At 25.7% G+C, this 25,282-nt stretch overlaps 4 protein-coding genes across 4 annotated transcripts; 2 read left to right on the plus strand and 2 right to left on the minus strand.

The window, feature by feature from the left end:
- The first annotated feature begins 2,502 nt into the window (after window positions 1–2,502).
- Window positions 2,503–14,259, plus strand: LOC130677031 (free fatty acid receptor 4-like). Its single transcript, XM_057483563.1, has 6 exons — window positions 2,503–2,669; window positions 7,470–7,984; window positions 9,616–9,843; window positions 11,346–11,528; window positions 11,606–11,800; window positions 12,536–14,259. The coding sequence occupies exons 2-6, from the start codon at window positions 7,868–7,870 to the stop codon at window positions 13,175–13,177; spliced, it is 1,365 nt and encodes a 454-aa protein (XP_057339546.1). The 5' UTR covers window positions 2,503–2,669; window positions 7,470–7,867; the 3' UTR covers window positions 13,178–14,259.
- Window positions 14,260–14,343: 84 nt separating this feature from the next.
- LOC130677006 (uncharacterized) lies at window positions 14,344–16,857 on the minus strand. Its single transcript, XM_057483527.1, has one exon. It carries the CDS (start codon window positions 16,855–16,857, stop codon window positions 14,959–14,961), a length of 1,899 nt encoding a protein of 632 aa, XP_057339510.1. The 3' UTR covers window positions 14,344–14,958.
- A 318-nt stretch (window positions 16,858–17,175) lies between these two features.
- LOC130677042 (protein farnesyltransferase subunit beta) lies at window positions 17,176–21,137 on the plus strand. Its single transcript, XM_057483591.1, has 7 exons — window positions 17,176–17,307; window positions 18,562–18,721; window positions 18,805–18,924; window positions 19,363–19,601; window positions 19,675–19,975; window positions 20,274–20,518; window positions 20,816–21,137. The coding sequence occupies exons 2-7, from the start codon at window positions 18,602–18,604 to the stop codon at window positions 21,003–21,005; spliced, it is 1,215 nt and encodes a 404-aa protein (XP_057339574.1). The 5' UTR covers window positions 17,176–17,307; window positions 18,562–18,601; the 3' UTR covers window positions 21,006–21,137.
- Window positions 21,138–22,820: 1,683 nt separating this feature from the next.
- Window positions 22,821–24,179, minus strand: LOC130677119 (V-type proton ATPase subunit e 2-like). Its single transcript, XM_057483731.1, has 4 exons — window positions 23,864–24,179; window positions 23,656–23,703; window positions 23,493–23,580; window positions 22,821–23,032 (listed from the first exon to the last, which is right to left on the minus strand). Exons 1-4 carry the CDS (start codon window positions 23,959–23,961, stop codon window positions 23,009–23,011), a joined length of 258 nt encoding a protein of 85 aa, XP_057339714.1. The 5' UTR covers window positions 23,962–24,179; the 3' UTR covers window positions 22,821–23,008.
- Window positions 24,180–25,282: the final 1,103 nt, after the last annotated feature.

Consider the following 25,282-nt stretch of genomic DNA (forward strand, 5'->3'; position numbering starts at 1 on the left):
TAATTTTCTCGAAATAAAATAAAAACAAATTATGTTTCAGATAAAGAAAAGATAAAATTTACATTTCGTAGTGGATTCTATCACTATTTAAACTAGATTATTGAAAAAAATAAACACAAATATTACTAACTGAAAATGTAAAATTTACAGTTTATAGTGGAAATATCGTTATTTTGAGAACGAAGTTTTAAAAATTTTCACGTAAAACTTGCTGAGAAAAAATGTAAGTTTTAAAGCTTATCGAATGATACTTTGATAATTTTCATTAAATATTACAGTGTGAGAAAGTAAACTTAATACATTTTCGAAGTGTAATATTTCATACTTAAAATGTAAAACTTACTTCGCGGCGCCAAACTGTAACTTTTACAGTTTCGTTTATGAAGCGCGTTACTATTTGAAAATGTAATAAATGCTCGTTCGAACAACAATTATTCCTGTTTTCTTTTTTCCGTGTGGGAGTAGAACTTGCAGTCAGATCATCGATAGAAGTCGATTGATCTTTTACTTGGATCCCGATATTTGACTTCACGACATTACATTTCTTTGATTTTCAAGCTTGCTCTTCTAGTTCTTTTATTCTGAAAGTGTGTTGATCTATTTGGTTGACATTAATATTTCTCTCTCTAAGATAATAAAATCATTTGGTAAAGTTAAGAAAATATTTATTTTATAGACAACTAAATTATTTAATAGTGCCAACAAACCCAAATATTAAAGCAAACTTTCATTATAGTAATTCTAATAATTATTACTTAGATACAAAAAAATGTATTCATTTAGAATAAATATATATGGGGCATTCCACGCCAAATCGGACGGTTTCGAAAATTGATTTTTCCGATTTTCTTAATTTTTTCTCAATCCATCAGGGAAAAATGCGAAAAACTTAACTGGAAAACCGGGAAATAACAGGGAATTTTGAAATCATTTCTTTGTGGCCACCCTGAATTTAATGATGCAGATGATAATAAATAGAAACAATAAATAAATAAATAATTAAGTATCAAAAGGATTGAAAATAATAATAAACAGAATCTAAGTCAAATTTGCATTTTTTTTTTTGGTTTAAATTATTGTTAATAAGAGATTGATAATTAATATTTAATGATTAATGATTTATAATTATATTTAATAAGAGATATTACAAAATTATTATTATTATTATTATTATTATTATTATTATTATTATTATTATTATTATTATTATTATTATTATTATTATTATTATTATTATTATTATTATTATTATTATTATTATTATTATTATTATTATTATTATTATTATTATTATTATTATTATTATTATTAAATAATTTGAATGAATGTTATGTACTTATAATCATAACTGAGAGTAATAAAAAAGAATTATAATAATTTTCTATTTTCATAATTTATTTATTAACTTTAACAATTATAATTTTAAAAAAGTAAAAATTTTACATAAATTATTAGTTGGTTCATCAAATTTCCGCTGGAATGAGTACCCACATCGATATGTTCTGAATAAATGAAATCCACATATTGTCATTTATTATTTTTTGAAAATTTACATTTGGTTAAAATTTTATTGTAAACTCAAATTATTGATGAGTTAATTGTTTGGAAAATTGCGAGACGTTTAAAATGAGTACCCACAACCATAGATTCTGATTGCTTATTTTCATAATAATTCAAATTTAAAATTTTTGAAAAAAATTTTAAAATTTGAATAGCGGCTTCTGGGTACTCAAACATACGGAAATCACTTCCTCCATCTCTCTCTGCTATTTATTTTACTATAAAAAAAGTTTTCCAAAAACTTTCAATTTGATTTTAAAAATTCCAAAAATATCTATAGTAAAAATCAAAATTTCATCTAGCAATCCACATTATTACATATCAAATTTAAAATAATATTTCAAAAATACCCATAATCTGATATTCCAATTCCAAAAGAATTTTCCAAAAATCCTTTTCAAAATTACCTTACCCAAACCCTATCATGTGAGTACTCTTTCCACCGGAAATCACCTTCTCTACCCTAGAGTAACCCCAATAATTCTCTCCCAGCAACTCTACGCTCCAGACCAACGACCTTAGCCTCCATCCATTCTCGATCTTAAGCCCCAACGATGACTTTAAATCCACCAAATAAAATTTAAATAAATATAGATTTAAAACCACTTAAAGTAAAATCTTTTTTAATTTGATTTTTTTGCAACCCTATTTTCCCCAGTCCTCATATATACGTATACATATACACATACATGTATAAATAAATATATACACATATTTATATTAAGTGTTAAGGACTTTAGATCCAGAGTGTATACTTTGTGAATTAACCCTCGATGGTATGAATGCAACGGGCAATAACGAGGGGTTGATTCTATATCCGTGACTACTTGACATCTATATATATATATATATATGTATATGTGTAGTTGTATACAAAGGTATAACGGTTAACTTTAACGTACAATTCGCTGTGCTTTGGAGTCAGTTTGCGTTAAACTCTTGCGCGAGACGCTTCTTAAACTTTTGTGTCCACTAATAAAATTGATTAATTAATTTATTTTATTAATTAAAGACTTGAAAATTAGGCTGTGAATAAATTTAATTAAATTTTTTTCGAATAAACATTTTTTTTTTTTTTTTTTTTCTGAAGCAAAGAGAAAATTTTTGAGGTGAGTGAAAAAATTTTTTTGAAAATTTATTCGATTTTTTTTTTAATTTGAAAAAATATTAAGAGAAGTTTGTTTATATTTTAAGGATACTGGGGGTAGAAGAGTTAATAGATTTAATTTTCAGTTTTTTGTTGTTGGTTTTATTTTTATTTTTTTTTTTTGTGAGTGGATGTGGTTTGTCGAGTATAAATATGATTTATTTAATGAGCTCATAATTAGAGTTATGATAAATGAAATTATTTTTTTTTAAGAGAAAGATTTATTATGAGCGAAAATAAAAAAGTTGTTTATTATGCAGGGAGTAATATTGTGAGGAAGTTTAAGAGGGAGGAAGCCAGAGGGTTTTTTATTTGAAAATTATAATTTATTTACTGAAGTTTGAGTTCCCCCAGACTATATTTAGGGATGATAATTTTTTGAATTTAAAATTTTTGATTTAGAAAAAAAAAATTTGTGCGGGTTAAATGGACACTTGGGTCGGGTTCAGAATGTAATTTCCTCTCGATTGAGTACTCACACAACTAAGTTTTGAATAGAATTAAAAATTCTGATTTTTTAAATATTTTTCGAAAATTCTAATTTTTCCCAAAGTAAAAAAAAATCAATCTAATAGTGAAGGGGGGACAAGAGTCTGACATACAAAAAAAAGAGCATATTTTCGTGATTTTTTTTGCAGAGTACCTTCTTTATTAAAATTCTTAAAATTTGTGACATTATTAAGCATCATTACAAAAATATTCTGATCAATTTTCGTAAAAAAATATTGAAAAATGTGCCAGTGGTAGTGGGGAGAGACGAGTCACTTAAAAAAAAGTCTCCATGCCGTAGGCAGGATAACTCATGACTGCCTCATCTGAAACCAAAAAACTAAAAAGATTTCTTTAGTACATAAGTTTATCTTGGATTTGAACGAAGGAATAAACAAAATATTTATTTTTGAATTTTTGGTAAAAGTGCAATAAAAAAACTCTGATTTTTGCCAGAAATTGCTTTTTTTTTTAACTAAAAAATAAATAGTTATTGAAAAAAAAATTTTTCGTTCAAATCTAAGATAAACTTATGTACTAAAGAAATCTTTTTATTGAGGTGACTCGGCTCTCCCCACTACCACTGGCTTATTTTTCAATATTTTTATACGAAAATTTAGCAGAATATTTTTGGAAAGATGCTTAATAATGTCACAAATTTTAAGAATTTTAATAAAGAAAGTACTCTGAAAAAAAAATCACAAAAATATACTGTTTCTTTTGTATCTCAGACCCTTTTCCCCCTTAACTTACTTGATTATCACTGATTACTAAAAAAATTTTAACAGACTTTTACTTTTTTTTTTAGTCAAATTCAAACTTTTCAAATTTTATTATTTATGCACAAAATTAAATATTCTTAGCCAAAATTTTATTTCCTCTAGAATGAGTACCCACATGCTATATTTAATTTCAAAATAAATTATCTATATTATTAAGAGAATAAGGAAAATTTTGTTCCCGCCATATCTATATGATAGAATTAGTTAATGTTATTGAAATTGGAATCATTAGATAGGTCTTGACTTGAATTTGTGCCTTTTATCACTTTAAACTCTTTTTAATTGCCAAGTATTGAGATAAATAAATTTATCTATATCATTCGAATTACATTTAAATTACGCGGGAAAAAAGACGATCGTATTTATTTTCTTTATATAAATTAATACTTTAATTATTCTGTCACTAAATATGACTGAATGTCACTGAATATATAGCTATATTATTTATATCGCGTTACTTATTCCAAAATGACAGATTTTTATGCTCCCTTTTGTTTTTAGAAAGCTTCTCAAAGCCAAAAAAAGTGTGCATACAAAAAAAAAGGATTCATTGACACAAAAATCATCACTCGCCTAAAGAAAATTTTGACTTACCCCAAAAAATTTGTTGCATTGTGAATTGAAAACAAAAATTTATTTAGAACTAGAAAAAATTAGTTGGTGCAAGGAATTATTTCTTGACCAAAAAAATCTTTTCTCGCCCCAAGACAGTTTTTGTATTTAATTGATGATGCATAAAATTTCTTAGTGCGAATTAAAATTTTTTGCGGCAAGAAATCCTTTTTTTCTGTGTATTTTATAAATTTACTAGAGATATTTTGACAGTCACACAGTGACTGCAGGTTGTTCGTTATTATTATTTTCCAAAAAAAAAAAAAGTTTTGTCTCATAAAATCTATGAAATATTCTACCAAAAATAAAATAAAAAATTTAAAAAAATTACTATAATTTTTCTCTATAGAGTTTACTAAATACTAGGTAGTAAAGTACAGAGACCTTTCGAACTGCATTTGTAATATAGATGAATAATATGTTAATAAAATGAGATAGATTAATAGCAGTAGCAGTAGGAGGTAGAGATAGAGGTAGAAGTAGAAGTAGAGATAAAATACACAGAAGTGGTAGCAGAGGTATGAAGATGACTGGATAAATTATAAAGGGTAAAATATGATGAAAAACCGTCGAGTGTCTGATCTTTGAACAAAGAAACGACTTGTAGACCGGTGAGGGTTGAAGGAACCTTCGAGAGGAGGAACGACCAGTCTACAATTTCCCTTATACTTTTACTTCCCTGCTACTGGTACTAATACTTGTACTGTGAATCTATTGCTCTAAGAACTGAAAAAGTAAAAATAAAAACAAAATAAAGCACAACGACGAGTCGTTGGCTTAACGATAACCGGAAATAACCATAGGTGAGTGCCCTGTGACGAAAGCTGAAAAGTGAAAAGATAAAAAACTTGGATACTTGTTTCCTTACTCTTGGGGCTTTTTAGTGATTAAAGTTTTGAGCTTTTAAATGAAAGAGATTTTTTTGAAAATATTTTTATGGTTGACTTAACAATTGAGTAAATTTGGGAGGGGGGGGGAATTGAATTTTCTTTGTAATGAGTACTCACAAGAAGGGATTTTGAAATTTGAAAAATATGGAATTTTTTATTTTTTTTATTTAAAGTAAAATTTTTTTGAAAATGAATATTTTAGTGAAATGAAATTTTATGAAGATTAAGTACCCACAAGACGATGTTTAAGTTAAAAAAAAAAAGTTTTCAAAATTTTTTAAATATGAAAAAACAAAATATTTTTCATTCTACTGATTATAGGATTCGATTCCTTTAAAATTAAAAATTTGAATGGCAACCAAAGTGAAAAAAAATTTTTGTAAACTTTAATTTTGTCAAAACTCAAAAATTTGGATTTCCAGCAAAAAAAACCTCATAATTGTCTTCAGAATTCAATTTCCTCTGGAATGAATACCCACAACCCCATAACCAGACCCAAAAAATTTCTACTACCCCCTCCCCTTTACATATATGTCAATTTCGATCATTATATAATCAATGTAAATTTTACTCGACTTGTCCTACTCCTCTGAAAATTCGACACTCGCCATATTGATAATTACCATAATTATTTAATTTACAAATGAAAATTTATCTTTCTAATTATTATAATAGTTATTGTTACAATTATTAATAAAGTAAAGTGTTCGGTAATTGAATTAGTTGTCAGTCATTATGTGTCTACACTAAACAAATATTCGCATTTAACTTGAGGGTTGGGATAGGACAGTGAGGACTTGACTAATCAAGATAATTCATGACACGTAAAGTTAATATACTTTACGTACTCATTACTCACTCAGTACTTACAATTACAACAAACTACTTACTTACTCTCTATATATATATATGAAGAAGAGTTAAAAATAAAATTACCTGTAGAATGAGTACGAACATGACGGAATTTTAATTTAAAAAAAAAAATTTTTTAATCTCGATTTTTTTTTACTTTAATAAAATAATTTTTTTTTTATTTTCGTTGGAATTAAAATAAAATTTCGTAAAAATGGAATACCCACAAGACGATATTTTGAAACTAATAAAATTTTTTGAAATTTATATAGATATATACATGTCATATATAACTTTATTAATTAATATACGAAAGTAAATAAATAATAATAATCATTTTGAAAACAATTTTTGTCGATTTTAATTTTAGAAATAAAATTGATCCTGATAGATAAAAATAAAAAAAAAAAATGTTATAATTGAATTTTATCTTTTGCGATTATTGTATAGACAATACAGTGTCACTGTGAGAGATAAACTTGTCCGTAATATAACAACGATAGGTAGACAACTTGTACAAAGGCTATAGTAATAGAAAGTAAGAGACAGAGAAAGAGAGAGAGAGAGTAGGAGTTGGAGCTTTCAATGAAATATACAAGCTTTGCGAAATAGATATATAGATAAGTGAACTAGTTCACATGGTAATTAAAACTTGTGTTTATGTCTGTTAATAAAATTTGTATACATTAAATGTATGAATTTTTAGTTATTTCAGAGACTAATGAAATCTGAGGATTAATTAAATTACTTGAGGGAGTAGAGAGGTAAATTTCCGTTAGTTTAAGTACCCACATGTCTACTTTTAAATTTTGAAAAAAACAAATTTTTTTAATTTTTGGAAAATTAATTTTTGACAATTAATCAAAACCAATGTGAGTCATAACAAGCCTGAAATTTTGAATTCTACAAGTAGTCACAAGCCTATATTTTGAATTTGAAATTTGGAAAAAAATTTTTAATCTAGATTTTTGAAAAATTTTTTTTTTGAAATTTAGTCATGTGGGTACTCAATCAACGGGGAATCGTGAGAAATTTGAGATAATGATATTGATTTTTGTGTGATGTCAATAGTTATGAGAATAAATAGAAAAATCCATTTGTAGAGAGGTCTAATTAAAGTTTATATTTTTGTTTCAGATATAAATATTTGTGTAAGCAATAACTAGTGTTAAAGGTGTTGGAACAACGAATAAACACGTTTTTATCCTCTTAGTCTCAAGAAGTCAAGGATAAAAGCATTGACGTACTCTTGTGACATTAAACTCCCCAGATGTTAAACTCTTACTTGATAAAAATCCCTCTAGTTAAAATCTCTCGAGTAAAAGGTTTAAATCAAGAGTATAAAAGAAAGCCATTATTTTTATTACAACACCCACAGTAGAATTAAAATTTTATTTTATTGTCATGATGTTTTAATAAGTCATTTTAAAATGATCGGTTGCAATTTATTTGTTATTTGACATTAAAAATGAATTTTTGAAGATATTGAATTAAAAAAAAAATCTATTGATATTGAAAATAATTTAAATTTAACAATGGATAATGATGTTAATTCATCTTATTTATTTGGTCACGATGATACTTGGGGTGAAAGAGAATTTTTCACGTATTACAGTGAATTTGGTGATAGGAATGGATCAAGTGCTGTGGAGGTGAGTTAATTAGTTAATAAATTAATTTCTTTTAATCAGTTATTTTGGGGTAAAATGGGGATAGTTAATTTTCATGAAGTTTAGAGATGACATTATTGTAGTTGAGGAAATTTCACGTTGAATGAGTACCCACATCGATGTACTTAGCGCCATAATTTGTTTTTTGAAAATATTCAAATTTTGAATTTTGATTTTTTGGTAGGAGTAAATATAGTGATGTGGGTACTCATTTGATGCAGAATTTTGTCCAGAGAAAGGAAATGGGAACGAATCTAATGGAAAATGTATTTAGGAAATAAAAAAATTGAAAATATAATTTTGAGCGGGAAAATTGTAATTTAATTTTTTTAAATTAAAAAATTATTTGTTATCTGTTGACAAGACGGGAAAAAATTATTTTTTATCTTTTAAATACCAATGACCTTATATTTATAATTAAATATGGAAGAATTTTCGAAATTGTAGATTTAAATTTTGATTTTTTGATAAAATAAAATATATTGATGTGGGTACTCATTTAACGCAGAATTTTATCGCAAATAAAATTCCACATCTAAATTTGGACTAAAAATAAGTCGACATGCGATAAATAAAAAAATCCATTTCATTGTTTCCAAAAATAAAAACAATCTATTTGTAAATTAAAAATTAAAAATTTTTATTTTTATTTTCTTGTCAGATAGATAATTTCTATTATTTGAGTACCAACATCCTTGTATCAAATAACAATACCCAGCAAATTTTCCCGAGCGACCTAGATCATTTTTTTCATAAACAAATTCTCAATGAAATGATAATCATAAAAATAAAAAGTAGAGCTAATTATAAACTGATAAAATACTTATAGTTGAGATAAAAATAATCAGAACAAGCGAAAAAAAAAATATTGATTAATTTAATATCAACGTTAACTTGTCTTTTACTTGAATTCTCAATACAGCAGCCAATTAATCGATCGCACGTAGGAAATAACTTCTCGTTTGCTATTTGCGGAAACGTTTAATCGAGTTTCACAGTTTGCGTCTATATACGTCATATAAACTCAAATCAGGCGGATTTATATATATATAGATATTTTCTAATAATTTATAAATGTCTGGGGATACATCAAATCATATTTGTTCATTTTTTTTAATCTAATAATTTGTTAACTTTCACATTTTTTATTTATATTTATATTTTTTTTTATTAAATTACATTGATCCAGTTTTTTTTTTTTTAACGTATAAATACTGATATTTATTAGCATTTTTCATTCCCTACTGAATGAATACACACAAGAGTATTTTTTTGAATTTTTAAATACATTAAAATATATATATTTTCGAATACTCTACATATTTCATAAATTTATATAAAATTGAAATTCTCATATAAATCTTCTCTGAAATGAGTACCCACAACCCTACATTTGCATAAAAAAAAAATTTCGAAAAAAATTTTCAAAATTTCCAGTCAAAATTTTTATTTTCGAACCCTATTGATGTGGGTACTCATTTTACTCGTAACGACAATCTCTTTTAAATTGTATGATGAGTTTTGCTTAATTAGTGAGTGTGTAATAAATAAATAGAAAAATGTCATTTGAAATGGATGAATGAGTGAAATTAAAATATTTTTTTAATTTCCAGGTAATTATACTTGCAATAACATTTGTTGTAGCAGTTATAGCAAATTTTGGAATAGCAGTATGTGTGTTATCGTACAAGGAAATGCGAACACCGACAAATTTATGTCTTGTTAATTTGGCTGCTGCTGATTTACTGTTCGCTCTGGGAGTACCAGCCGTCGCTTACACACGTCTCACACAGTCATGGCGTCTTGGTGATATCGTTTGTCGTCTACTCCCTTATTCACAGGTATGATAATTATGATAATAGTAATAATGGAATTTTATCAACTGTCATTTTAAAAATTTATGAATAAATAAAAGTTTTTACAAAAATAATACTTGACCTCAATATATTTTTTTTTTTATAAATTTTCAATCATACTTAAAAGTATTTTACTCGAGCATCAATATATTTGTAGCTCGAAATACTTTACCAATATTTTTCTATTCAAATAGTCACGAAACTTTCTTATCACTTTTATATAATAAACAAGCCTTTGTTAATAATATCACGTTATACAATCTACAATATCTTACTGCTAATTGGATCTATAAATAAACAGTCTATTTACATTGTTAAATATCATCTATATAAAGTTTTACTATTTTAATTAAAGTATCGATTATATTGTAGGTCATTTGTTTTGATATTATTAATTACGTTATAAATATTACAAAGTCCATATTTTTGTTGTATGAGACATTAAATTTCCTGTAAAATGAGTACCCACATCGATATATTTGGAATATGTTATATGTCTGATATATATATATATATATATAAAATATATGACAAGACATATTTGTAAACTTTTGAATATAGACTTGTGGGTACTCGTTTGAAAGGAAATTTTAATGTCTATGTCACTATAATAACAGAAATTGATCATCTGTATATTTTATATGCAATATTAAATTAACTATGCATAGATTTATAACATACTCACGTGATGATTGAAATTTTATACATTTTCTTTCTCAAAAGTACGTGAAATTTCCTGTGAAATGAGTACCCACATCGATATATTTAGAATATGTCATATATTATATATGTATGAAAAATATATGACAAACCATTTTTGTAAATTTTTGAATATAAGCTTGTGGGTACTCGTTCGAAAAGAAATTTTAATGTCTATGTCACTATGATAACGGAAATTGATCATCTGTTTATTTTCTCCGCAATGTTAAATTAGTTATTCATTAATTTATGACTGAGTCGCGCGATGATTGAAACTTCATACATTTCTTTCTCAAAAGTACGTGAAATTTCTTGTAAAATGAGTACCCACATCGATATATTTGGAATATGTCATATAATTTCATATATATGAAAAATATATGACAAGCCATTTTTGTAAATTTTTGAATATAAGCTTGTGGGTACTCGTTCGAAAAGAAATTTTAATGTCTATGTCACTATGATAACGGAAATTGATCATCTGTTTATTTTCTCCGCAATGTTAAATTAGTTATTCATGAATTTATAACTGACTCGCGCGATGATTGAAACTTCATACATTTTTTTTTCAAAATAACGTAAAATTTCCTGTAAAATGAGTACCCACACCGATATATTTCGGATACATTCTATGTTTGATATATATAAAAAATATATAACACGACATTTTTTTAGTATTTTTGAATATAGGCTTGTGGGTACTCGTTTAAAAGGGCATAAGAAACTCTGAAAATATAATATCAATTTGTTGAAAAAACTAAAAATTTATATAGAATAATTACTTTTAGTTTGTATGTGGTTTCGTATTATTATGGACATTGACACTGATATCAATGGATCGACATCGATGTTTAGCGGTAGCCCCTTACAGAAGTGCTTTGACGACAACTAGAGTATTGGTGGCAAGTTTGATGACATGGTTTATTGGTTCATTGATATTTTTACCAGTGGTATTTTGGTTTCAAATAAAGGTAATCGATATACGATGTGGTGAATAATCACTTAGTGTGATGAAATAATAATTTCAAATGGTTTTTTTATGTTTCAGCTCATAGATGACTTAACTATCTGCACGCTGATATTTCCGATAAATGAAATTATAAACGTATCACTCTGTTTCACCATTCCAATAATAATTATCGCGTGTTTATTGCCGATGTGCTTATTGGTTTATCATTACCAGAGAATATTTCAAAAAATTATTGACACGCGGAGTAGGTGGGCCGTTTCATGTGTCACTCAGGTGAGGATTATTGATTTATTGATCATGTTTAATTTGTAGATATTCTGTTTCCTCTTGTTTGAGTTGAAAATTTTTCCTTTATATTTTTTGGAAAATAATAAAAAATTACTAAAGTGAAAATTAGAAAGTATGGTAGGTTTAGTCGTGTAAAAAATTTGATTCTCTTTTATTTGAGTACCCAGATCACTAGATTTTGACTTTAAAAAAATTTTGAAATTTTCGATTTAAAAATAAAAATTGGAGTTTATGCTCAGTAATGACTAATTTTGTATTGATGAGTAAATGTCCTCTAGTTTAAGTACCCACATCACTATATTTCAACTTCAAAAAAAATTTGAAAATTAAAAATTGTTTTTTTTTTTAAAGTTGAAATTTATGGTTATGAATATTTTTGTGTTATTCGATAAATTTCCTGTAGTTTGAGGTCCTATTTTAATATATTTTTACAAAAAATCAAAACTTAAAAATTTTTTGATTTTTGTAATTAACATATCAAAACAAAAATTCATATTCAGTATGCATTAATTAAGATAATTCACAAAATTTCCTCTTGTTTGAGTACCCTCATGCCCATAATTAGTTTCCAAAAAAAAAGCTGAATTTTTCAAAAATTTTTTTTTTTTCCAAAACCATTTTTTTTGCATTTTACGCCTAATTTCCTCTCGTTTGAATACCGACACCCCTATGTAAAAAAAATTTTTCAAAATTACTAAGTTATCAAAAATTTTTTTACAGGCTCAAGATCCAACGAGACGTGACTCTGAGCTATCAGTAGTAGGAACACTGGTACCATGGGCCGGAAGAAAATCGTCTGCAGCCTCAGTATCAAGCCGACAAGGACGCGCCGGTAGTTTATCACAACACGAAGAAATACGTTTGCATAAACATTTAAGAGTTGTTAGAATTTTATTGCTCAATGTGTTTGCGGTATTATTAATGTGGTTACCAATAACAATAATAATGTTATTGATATATTTAGACGGTCGTCGACCACCAGCGAATACCAATGATTATTTTTTACGATCACATCATTTTATATGGACATTAATTATTGCCCAATTTAATACAGTAATAAATCCATTACTGTACGGAGTATTATCAGAAAATTTTCGTTCGTGTTTTGTTAAAATGTGTCGACGTAATAATACGAGTGGAAGTGAAAGACCAAGTGGTGGTTGTGTCACAGGTGGTAATTATCCTTGTGCAAATCCAAACTCAAAATCACGTAAAAATTCAAAATCACTTGAAATAATCCAAAATCGTTTACGTAGAAGTACACGTAGAAATAATAGTTTTAAGAATATTAATAAAATACAATCGAAAAAAAGTTCTAGTAGCATTGGCAGTATTATTGAAGTACCCGCCGAAAAAATTTAATGTGATCATTTTTATATTTGTTGTTATTTGAATTTTTTTTGTTTTATTTTTGAATTGGTTGTGATTTATCAAAAATTGAAGGTAAATTATTGTAACTGACATTATTCCACGTAGTTTGAGTACCCACATCAATATATTTAGAAGCAAAAATTTATTTTGAAAAATTTAAATTAAGAATTTTGAAAAAATTTTCGTTGAAGGGAATATGGTGATGTGGGTATTCAAACAACGTGGAATTGCGCCAGGAAAAAAATCTCAGTATTTATTTTTGTAAAAAAAGTTAATTAGTGCCGAATCAATGGAAAAATTAATTTATATAAATTTTAAATATTTAAATTACTTTGTAAATTAAGTATAAATTATTTTTAACCCTAGGGCCTGCAAAAGAAATTGATTTCCTCTAGTTCAAGTACCCACATGTTGATATTTCAGAAAAAAAAATTTTTTTTTAATTTTTACCTGTAGTTTTTTGAAAAAAATTTTTTTTTCAAACTTATTGCTGTGGGTACTCATTCTTCGCGGAAGGACATTTGTAATCATTCTCTAGGGTTTATTTCATGGAAAAATGTCATTTTAGTGCAATAATTTGAAAATTTTATTTTATACAGACGAAAATGTCCAATTAATAATTATAAATTAACTAAATAATAAGTTATTATGTAAAATTTTGTACACTAATCAGTAGTAATAAAGGTGTTTTATAAATAAAAGAAATGAAATAATTAATAAATTAAAAAAAAATTAAGGTAAAGATTGAAAAGACTGTTTAATCTCGTTTGTTTACGTCTCTGTGTATATCTTAAAATAGATATGCATTGTTATTGTTAATTTACTGACGCAATTTAGCCTTCTACTGGGTTACATTGATTTGACGTTTTGTTTACGGGAAATGCTATAAAATTAATGTTAAAATACTGAAGTTAATGCTCAAGTTCGAGTTTTACTATACAGGCCTACGTGTAGACATAATCTATTTATACGTAAAAACGTCCTTTGGCCAAATGTGCCGCGTCTCACTTTGACATAAAAGTCAAAAAATCTCTTTGTAATATTCTTGAAAATTCGAAACTTAAATAAATAAATAACTCACTAAATAGACTTCTAAGATTTTATTTTTACTTATATATTCATATGTTTATATTTGTTATACTGCGTTTTATTGTTATATTTTTTGGAATCCATTTTTAAAATTATGAGTATATAAATATTACAGCTGATTCATGTCCCTGTAGAATGAATACCCACATCACTACTTTTTAGAATCCAAAATTTATAATAACAATTTTTGATTTTGTTTTTTTGAAAATTCATATTTATTCTAATATATCGATGTGGGTATTCAATCAACACAGAATCGTATCAGAAACTCGAGTCTGCTGTTTAATTTTATATAAAAAAAAATTGGAAACTTTATATATATTTATTTATTTTTTATAAAAATTTTACAATCTAAATATTTTTACTCTTAATTATAATTAACTGCAAAAAAATAATTATAGTATTATATCTAAATTTTTGATTTTCATATATTTCTTTTTATTAGTCAATTTTTTTTTAATTTTGATGCTACATTCGAATAACTGGGACAATTTCCTGTAGAAAGAGTACCCACATCACTATGTTTCAAAATCAAAAATTTATTCAAAAATTTTATCGACTCGAAATATATCCATGTGAGTACTCAATCAACTCGTCATCGCACAACCGTAAAAAATATCAGCTTCTTTCAAACCCAAAACCTCAACACAAAAAAATAAATCACCTTTTCTCCAGCTCCGAAATCAAAAATCTTTAATTTCACGTCTCAAACTCTTCTTAACACCGCAGATTTTATTAAAATTTTTATCTTCATCTCGAAAACTTCTTAAGGTTCCCAATTTGGTGTTTAAAAAATTTTTTTTTTTCTCCATTAATCCCTTGATATTTTCTTTTTCTTTCGCACTTGTTTTCTTCACACAATTCTTGACTATAAACCAGGGATCATTTTCTTCAACGAGTGTAACCAAATCCACAGTAATGTCCGCAGTCGCATCGAAATAATCAACTGGCAGCGGAATTTCAGCTCCAACTTCTCCATCCTCAATGATTTGCATACTAAAAAATTCCTGGCCCTTACAATCAACAGCGACATGAATCCAACAATCTCTAGGTAACGCGCACTCAAAACAAGCTTTCAAAAAAATACAACAACTTGTTCTTTCAACCCAAATTTTTTTCACTCCCACCAATTTACTTTTGTGCGCATAAATATTTATTCTCTTCAATTTATCCTGTTCTATTAATAACTTATCATTATGTTCCTTCAATTGCTTCGATAAATCACAAATATTATCAACAATAACTGTCGTTCCACTGCACATACTCGCTCTTAATTCAAAAAATTCATCTTCTGAATTTCCCGCCATTTTTTCAAATTTAAATTTAAATTCTGTTTCAATTACCGCCAATTCACCTGCGCTTTTGAGACCATAAATTTTATTGTCATATATTTTAACGTCGTTTAATTGATCATTAATGCAACTCACGTAATTAATTACACCGGTACTTATTTTTAAAGTAACAAAATATATTTTGTCACTACCAATAACCAAATTTATAAAATCCTCATTACCGTCGATAAAACCCGCGCAATTATTAACATCGTAATTAAAAAAAATTTTTTTAAAAATATAATTACCGGTAATTAAAATCAGCAATTTTTTATTTGTTGTTTTTAATAATAAATTATTTATTTTATTATTATTATTTTTAATTAAAATAAAATCAGTTAATGAGTAATTAGATGTAAAAATTAATTGCGTTTTATTATTTATTAATTTAAATAATAAATTATTAAAAGTAATTAAACAAATTTCATTATCATCAAAAATATTTTTTAAATTATTTGTTATTTCATTTGAATCGATTTTTATACAATTTATATCGATTGTTGATAAATTCGATATATTAATTATTTGTTGAGTCGATTGATCGATTAATTGTGAACTCGATGGATCGTTTCCTTGTGATTTCGATAAATCGATATTTTGCGATTTCGATATATCGATTTTTGGTAAATTTGAATTTTGAATTTTTGAAAAATTTTTTTTCTGGGATTGCGACAAATCGATCTTCGATTTCGATGTATCGAATATTGATGGTTTCGATGTATTGATTGTTGATAATTTTGATGTATCGATAGTAGAATTCGATATATCGATTGTTGTATCAAATGAATCGATATTATTTTTATTATTATTTAAATAAAATAATTCAGTTGAATATTTTTGTTGTTTGTCTTGCAAATATAAGTAATTATTTTTAATAATTAATATTTTATAAAATTCTGTCGTAATATCGAGTGCTGTTGTACTTAACGATGCAAATATATTACTATTATTATTTACAAATTTATAAATACCTCGAGGCCTACAAATAATAAATATTCTTCCGTTAAAACTTTCTATTTTTTTAATTTCATTTGGCGCCCTTATTATTTTGTAATTTGAATTTGAATTTTTATCTGCTGGAGTCGCTGCTGACGTTGAAGTTGAAGCTGTTGTTGATGTCGAAGTTAAAGATGATAAAGGAAAATAAATAAAATCATCATTTTCCCAAATGAAAACTGTCAGTTCATTTTTGTAATCAAGAATTTCAAAATATTTTCCTTGGAAATTCGGACATGTCGTTTTTATAATCATTATTTATTTATTAATTTCAACTGTCCATAGTATTAACTAATTATTAAACACTTATTTTTCACACGTAATTATTAATGATGTTAATTAAATATTCACTTGTGAAAATTAAATTTTTTTCCTTGACAAATGCGCTGAATTTTTTTCTTTTTTAACAACCGGTTAATTTTAATTTCAGGTTAGGAATGAATCGATACCCGGTTTTAAAGTCCACAAGAAGTTTGATTTTATATATCGAGATATGAGTATCGATATTTTAACCTTATTTGGAAACAATAATAAGATATTTAATAATAACCATAACTTATGTGATAAACAATTGTTGTAATTTTTTTATTTATACGAATAAATTTTTAAAAAATTCAATTCTTCAGTAATTGAATAGTTTTTATTTTTGATTTTAGTTGTAATAATAATAATAACCAGTGTTTTAAAAAAGTGTTGATAAATATTGTAAGTAAAGAAATTGTTTAATAATTTTTGTTTTTTATTAATTATAAAAATAATTATTACAATGGCTTTTAATTATGAATTAAAGAATTTTCAATTAATTATGAAATTTAATTTCTTATCAAATTTTGTAGGTTACAAATTTTAATTATTTTTATTATTGTAATAATTTTTTTAAAATGATAATAATAAAAAGAATTGATCATTACTATGATTATTATTAGTATTATTATTGCTATTATTGTTATTATTCAAATCTAATAAAATAAATGAAAAATTTATATTTAACTAAAGATAACTCTGAAACTATAAAGTTTACATAAAAATATAAAGAATACTTTTTTTTAGAAAATTTAATTTCCTATAAATTTATTCATATAAATTTTTATCGTATCTCTGATAGTTTAGCTTTAATTTAAATAAAATGTATCCAATATAATAAATAATTGAGTGTAATAGAAATTTATAAAATGTTTAAATTAAAATAATGACTAAACTAATACAGATACGACAAAAATATTTATAATAAATTTTATAGACAATCACATTATCGAAAAAAAAGTCACTATGACTTTAAACATAAACTCAATAGTTTGTGAGATATTATAATTAAAAGCAAAGTCTAATTGCTATTAATATTTATTTTTATTTTATTGTTGTTTAATTTTTAATCATAACTTGGTAATTATTGAGTTTAAGTGAAAATATACATAATACTTTTTTATAGATAATTTAATGCTATATAAATTTGGTTATATAAATTTTTAACGTATCTTTGATAGCTTGGCTTTAATTTTTATTTTAAGTATTAGTTAAATAAATTAAAAAATTATTATTATTATTAATAAAAAAAAATATGTAATTTTATAAAAATTAAAATACTTACTTGTTGATAAATATTGAAACATTGTTAACATTAATTGGGGTGAAATATGTATACGTTGACTATCTTTTTTCTCAGCAAATACTGTAAAATCTGGTAATTTTGGACGATTATTTAATCTCCTACGTTTGCTTCTATTATCAGCTGTAATTAAAATATTTTTATTTTTTGTTAAATACAAAATTTTAAGGGTGTCAGTAGATTAAGAGATAAAAGCCACAAAAGAAGAAAGACTCACTAAAAACATTAGTATAAATTTGGCTATATAAATTTTTAACATATCTTTGATTGCTTAAATTTAATTTTTATTTTAAATACTAATTATTATCATTTTTGATAAAAAAACATATTAATAATTATTCAAATTTTTCTAGATCAATAAAGTATAAAATAAAAAGTAATCATTGAATTAAAATGTATGAAATTGATAGCGATAATAATATAAATAATGAAGAAACATTACGAACATTCAAAGAATTGTTATTAATAACTCAGGATGATGAAGATTTTGAAACAACGTCATCTGTAGAACAAGTAATATTATTTATTTTATTATTCTGACTTCAATAAATAATATTTATATATGTAAGTATATTATTATTTGATTATTATTCAAGGAAGCTGTTGAAGAAAGTTGTTTACAATTATATAAGGTCGCTGAGGACCCAAAATTATTACGTGGCCGTCATTTGTCCTGGTTAAAAAAATCATTAAACAAATTATCTGAAGGCTACGAGGTAAATTTATTTCTAGTGAACTTCATTTTTCTTATGAACTATCAAGTTGATCGAAAAAATCAATCAATACTTTTTTGTAGCCAATTAAATTTCCTAAAAATTTTTTCTTATAAGTTTTTTTCATATCTCTGCTAATTAATCCACAATTTCTAATTAAACTTAAAAAAATTACTGGATTAAAACATTCAATGTATGAATCCAATATTAAAAATTAAAATTTCATGTAAACTATCAAAGTTTTCAAAAAAAGTAATCAGTACTTTTTTGTAGCTAATTAAATTTCCTAAAAAATCTTTCCTATACATTTTTTTCATATCTCTACTAACTAATGCACTACAGTCATTCAAAGTAAAAATTAAAAAAAATTAAACTTGAATATCCGATTCATTATTAAAAAAAAATTTATTTTAACAAAAATTATATATATATTTTTTCTAGTGTTTAGATTGCAGTAGACCATGGTTATGTTATTGGTCATTACATGCATTAAATCTATTAGGGGAACAATTACATGAAGAAGATAATAAAAAAGTTATTAATTTTTTATCTAAATGTCAAGATCCTTTGGGAGGTTTTGGGGGTGGGCCGAGTCAATTTCCTCATTTAGCATCAACTTATGCTGCTGTTTGTGCATTATGTACTATTACAAGTAAAGAAGCATATGATGCTATTGATAGGTAAGTAATTTAAGTTAATTAATAAATTACTAAATCAGTAAATTAATTTTTTTTACTTTTTTTTTTTTTTTAGGAAAGGATTAGTCCGTTTTTTTCGTACGTTAAAATTTGCAGATGGAAGTTTTTCGATGCATAGAGACGGCGAGCTTGATATCAGAGGAGTTTATTGTGCGATTGCTGTCGCTAAATTAACAAATGTTTACACGGAAGAGCTTTTTAAGGGCACAGATGACTGGATTTCGAGGTGCCAGACCTGGGAAGGCGGGTTTGGAGGTTGTCCAGGCATGGAGGCGCATGGTGGTTACACTTACTGTGGTCTCGCGTCGTTAGTTTTGATGGGAAAAGTTGATAAATGTGATCTATCATCGTTACTGGTGAGATTAATCAGTATTTCTTTATATTACGTGAGCTGAGAATATTTTTTAATATAATTGACTGTAGGAAAGTGTAGAGATCGCTGAGACAAGTAGAATGAGTACCCACATCAAAAGGTTTGGGTCAAGTTTTTTTTTTGAAAATTAGAAATTTCAAAAAAATTTTTTTTTGAAACATAGTGGTGTGGGTACTCTTTAGAGAGGGAATTGTACTGGGAATGTTATTTTGATGGATTTGGAGATGGAAAGTAAGTGTGAGAATTATTATTATGATTATTTATGATATTCAATTTTTCAGAGATGGTTAGTAAATAAACAAATGAAATTAGAAGGAGGTTTTCAAGGGCGTACAAATAAATTAGTTGATGGCTGTTACTCATTTTGGCAAGGAGCTTCATTTCCTTTAATAAGTGCTATTTTATCTAAGGAAAAAAATTATTTTAATTCAAATAATTACTGGCTGTTCGATCAAAAAGCACTGCAAGAATATATTCTTGTTTGCTGTCAAAATCCTTACGGTGGATTTTTAGACAAACCCAAAAAGTACGTAAGCCTACAAAAATAATTACCCTAATTATTGCTATTATTATTTTTTTTTATCAACATTAATTACGTCATAAAAATAAATATGAGTATCTTTCTACTGAGGTAATTTCCTCTCATTTGAGTACCCACATGACCATATTTCCTCGCAAAAAATTTTCAAATTTTTTTTTTTGGTTTTATCACAATTTTGAATGTTACTCAAAATATAGTCATGTGGGTACTCAAAAAAGAGGAAATTTAACCCTCAATACAAAAAAATTATTTATTTTAATAAAAAAAGAAATTGTGTTACAGAAATCGTGATATTTATCATACATGTTATGTACTAAGTGGTCTCTCGATAGCTCAGAATTCACCTACCCCAACTATTCTAGGCCAACGGTACATAAATTTGGTTGAATCGACTCATCCACTCTACAATCTAGTATCTCCTTGTGTCACCAAGGCTATAAATTATTTTGATAAACTGCCAATACCTGACTAAAATAAATTTTTAAAAAAAGTTTATTAAAGAGTTTATTAAAATCCTTATGATGGACCAACAATTAAATGAGCAACATTCAAAATGCCAATTGTATTGAATTTAAAATTTTCACTATTTAATTATTATTGATGTATTGATATTAATTAAGTATTTGTTGATAAATAAATAAATAAAAATTTTATATTTATTATATTTTTACAATATCACCTTAGTTATCAAAATAATAGATCTAGACGTTTTGGTCCCTGGACAAAATATCCCCAGGGCAAAATATCCTCAGGACAAAATGTATTTAGATAAATTTTTACAACATTTTTTTTTTCATTTTTTTCAAAATTTTTTTGTTATTTTCGTTTTATATAAAAAATACTTGTCTGGGTATTTAAATAAAAAGAAATTTGATATTCAGTGATAAAAAACCGATAAAATTTTTTTCCAAAATCAAAATATGAGTCCGTCAGTACTTAAACTAAAGGAAATTACCTTTTTTACAAAGATATCATAATATGGTGGCCACAGATTTTTGAGATTGAAATTCCTTGACTTTTCCAGGTATTCTAGTCAAACAATTCAAAAATTCCCTGACTATGTGTAGTAATATTAAATCATTACAAATATTTATTTAATTTAAAATAAAATGATATAAGTCAGTTTAATCAGTTATTAATCATTGTCATCAAATGAACGTAGTGTCTAAAGATACAGAAGAAAAACCTGTGTTCGGAATAGCCTACCGTATGACACGTTATCGTGCTGCATGCTTATCCCTTAATCAATCCCACCTATTTCTGTACACTTATCCGCGTCGTTAAATGAAACTTTTTTTTATTACATGTCAATTGTTTTTTTTTTTATTTATTAAAAGAATAATTTTTTATTTTTGATTTTAAATCCATGTTTTCATATAACTTACTCTATAATAAAATATAAATAAATTTTTCATTTTCACTAGAATAAATTTCATAAATAAGAATATTTCATAGAATATTAATAAAGTATTAATGAAGTACGCGAATAATAAATATATTGAAACTTATTAGTTCATTAATTATATATACATTTAATGTTTTTAGTTTTTTAACTTGTCAATGTAGATGTTAATAGCTTGAAGATCCTGGCGATTAGTTGCTACTAAGACTTTTTTTTTCTAACAGCCTTGGTAATTCTAACTGCTTCATATTTTCGCTATTGGAATCAATTTTTAATAATTTTTTTTTCAAGATAGATTTACAACCGCATTCACGCCGCGTCACTTTTTGAACAGTTTCAAAGAAAACTAAATTTATCGGATTTTTTCATTGAAAAGAAAGTGAAAATTTTTTCAGCTTTGTGACGAAATTCCCTGACTTTTCCAGTATATTTATAATTCCCTGACTTTTCCAGGTTTTCCAGAAATGTGGCCACCATGTCTTTGGACGGAATGTATTTGAATAAATTTTTACAGTATTTTTTTTTTTCATTTTTTTGTTATTTTCGTTTCACATAAAAAATACTTGTCTGGGTATTCAAATAAAAAGATATTTGATATTCAGTAATAAAAAACCGATAAAAATTTTTTTTTCCAAAATCAAAATATGAGCCCGTCAGTATTTAAACTAACGGAAATTACCTTCCTTACAAAGATATCATAATTTAATTTAATTTTGAATCCAGAATAAGTAACAGTAAATAGTAATAGACTTTTTACTTTATAGTTTAAATTATTTATTTTAACATTCTACAATTTTAATATTTATTATTTATACACTTAAGACAACACGAACATTTTTTTAAAATTTAACTTAAACGAAAAAAATTTTTTTGTTTATTAACAAAAAAAAAAAAAAAAAAATAAATTGTACAATTCATTATTGTTCATTAACGGAATGATATTTAATATATTATTTTTAACTTTGCTATCTTAAATTATTTACACGAAAATACTTCATAATAATAATAATTGTTATTATCATTAGATTAAATATATCTTATAATTTTTTTAAATTATATTTTTATTAAAACATTCAAATCTCGATGGTTTTCCCATTCTGCAACAAAAAAATAATTAAATTAAATTTCCAATTTTCCCAACTGACATAACTATAAAAAAAATTTTTTTTATGAATTTAAATAAATATCATATGGTTACTGATCAAAAAATTTCCTAATAAATGAGTACCCACATCACTATGCTTCGTTTCCAAAAAAAATTCAAAAATTTTTTTGAAAACTCAAAAATCGTTTTTTTTAAAAACATGCGTGTGACCACTCAATCGACTCAGAACCTAATTATGAGTCTAAAAATAAGTGTAAAATAATTATATTAATAATTTTCAAAATTGGAGTTTCCAAAATTTTTTTGTTTTTGAGTATAATCATGTGGGTACTCAAACTAGAGGAAATCGTCTCTGGGACGAAAAAATCGAGGTATATTTTTATAAAAATTTATCTGTAAATGATGATAACAAAATATAATCTCGTGGAGAAAAACAATCAATAGCGTCTTACCCATTCACGTGACATAAGCAATAATGTGGCATTAGACAATTTGGGACCAATTAGTGGATTCATCTGAGCCATGTAGCAGCATAACCAGCTAAATTAACACAACAATTAAATAGTTTATAAATAAATTTTTAAAAATTATTTAAATTTTGAATAATTAACTTACAATAACCAGCATGAAAATGCAGTCAGCATTAAAATAACTTGTAGAATCCTAAAATAGATTAATTAATCAATAAATTATTTAATTTTTTGTATTAAAAGAACAAAATAATTTTTTAACCTTCAAAAATATTTTTTTTATTTACAAATTAAAAATTATTCACATAAATGAATATTTAACTAAATTATTTATAATCATTTATTCAACTTACCCACGATTAGGACCTTTGGGTACAAAGAATGGTAACACGATTCCAATTACACCCCAAAATAAAGTAAAAATACAAACGGGAAGAGCTGAGGCACCCATTTTAGATTTTTGTATTATTTATTATATATATTATTGTTTAATTGATAAATTAGATAATTTATACTGTAGAGTATTAATTTTGTGTAAAGTTTATTTTTCAATTTTATTGATTTTATTATGGACAAATTTAAGTGAATGGAGTAAAAGGTGTAAGTTAAAAAATAATTGGGCGTTTTTGTCAATGTGTAGATAAAATGACGTATGACCACTAGTCACATGAGACGTCAGATAATTTTGTTGGATAGTATCTACACGGAGCGCTGGAGTATGAAAATTAACTGGATCTAGATGATTTTCAGCAGATGAACATATGGGTGCATTCCGAAATTTTTTTTTTAAATATTTTAAATATTTTATCATAATCTGCTGCCATTTTATTTTGATTTACGATTTCTTATTTTTCTCCCATTTCGAATAAGTTATTTTTCAAATATTTAAATTTACCGCGCAAGTAATTAGAATAATTAAAAAATTATTGATGAAAACAAAAATTTTCGAGTATATTTATTAGTCTAATTAATATAATTATTGATACAAATAAATTTTAATAAAATTATTAAATTTTAATTTTGAATTTTCGCGCCAAGGTGGCGCCACCGCGCGTTGCTGCGTTCAACGTTCAATTTTTTGCTAAAGTGGGGGGCGAGAGAATCGCAAAATCGATTGTTTTGTATCAACTGGCGGTCCAATAGCGGAAGTCAGTATCATCGAAAATGGCAGTAGTAGTCCAGATCCTTCTTTACGTTTGAATTGGAACACAGTATTGCAGTTAATTCGCGGAATTATTCATAAAATTTATTGCTCGTAGTCAGTGTTTAATTAAAATGTGCAGTGATTGTGAAATTTAAATTGTGCAAAGTGTTTGTGGTGTCGTTAAGAGTTGAGTGTTCAGTGCTAGTGTAAAGTGTTGCGAATTGCTGATGCTGATAACTTCCAAATTCCTGAGCAAAATCATCTGGCATCGTCTGGTGGGAAATAGCAGTTAAGTGACGTTTTTTTAGCTGCAATGCACTTGGAGAAATTTAAATTAAATCTCCAAGTGTATTAGGACTCCCTTCTGCATATTATTTCCCCACCAAGGTTTGTTCAAACACTTGCGTGTTTTTTTTTTAAATTTTTTAAATATTTTTCTATCTTATTCTGCCGCCATTTTATTTATGGAAAAAAGATTTTTAGTTTTCTCCAATTTCTGAAAATGCATTTTTCAAATATTTAATTTTACCGCGCAAGTAATAAGAATAATTAAAAAGGGTCCATTCCGAAATGCGCTACACTACAGCTGCTCGCAGCGTATTTCGGAATGCAACCTATGATTTGTAGC

The sequence above is a fragment of the Microplitis mediator genome, chromosome 1 (assembly GCF_029852145.1).
Source record: "Microplitis mediator isolate UGA2020A chromosome 1, iyMicMedi2.1, whole genome shotgun sequence".
Classification (NCBI taxonomy): Eukaryota; Metazoa; Arthropoda; class Insecta; order Hymenoptera; family Braconidae; genus Microplitis; species Microplitis mediator.

Bases quoted from the DNA above. Each gene is read 5' to 3' on its own strand.
- LOC130677031 (XM_057483563.1), top strand. From the start codon at position 7,868: ATGGATAATGATGTTAATTCATCTTATTTATTTGGTCACGATGATACT. The intron at 7,985-9,615 runs GTGAGTTAATTA...TTTAATTTCCAG, and splicing joins ATGGATCAAGTGCTGTGGAG to GTAATTATACTTGCAATAAC. The intron at 11,801-12,535 runs GTGAGGATTATT...ATTTTTTTACAG, and splicing joins CCGTTTCATGTGTCACTCAG to GCTCAAGATCCAACGAGACG.
- LOC130677006 (XM_057483527.1), bottom strand. From the start codon at position 16,857: ATGATTATAAAAACGACATGTCCGAATTTCCAAGGAAAATATTTTGAA.
- LOC130677042 (XM_057483591.1), top strand. From the start codon at position 18,602: ATGTATGAAATTGATAGCGATAATAATATAAATAATGAAGAAACATTA. The intron at 18,722-18,804 runs GTAATATTATTT...TTATTATTCAAG, and splicing joins CAACGTCATCTGTAGAACAA to GAAGCTGTTGAAGAAAGTTG. The intron at 20,519-20,815 runs GTACGTAAGCCT...ATTGTGTTACAG, and splicing joins TTTTTAGACAAACCCAAAAA to AAATCGTGATATTTATCATA.
- LOC130677119 (XM_057483731.1), bottom strand. From the start codon at position 23,961: ATGGGTGCCTCAGCTCTTCCCGTTTGTATTTTTACTTTATTTTGGGGT. The intron at 23,581-23,655 runs GTAAGTTAATTA...GTGTTAATTTAG, and splicing joins GCATTTTCATGCTGGTTATT to CTGGTTATGCTGCTACATGG. The intron at 23,033-23,492 runs GTAAGACGCTAT...TTTTTGTTGCAG, and splicing joins TGCTTATGTCACGTGAATGG to AATGGGAAAACCATCGAGAT.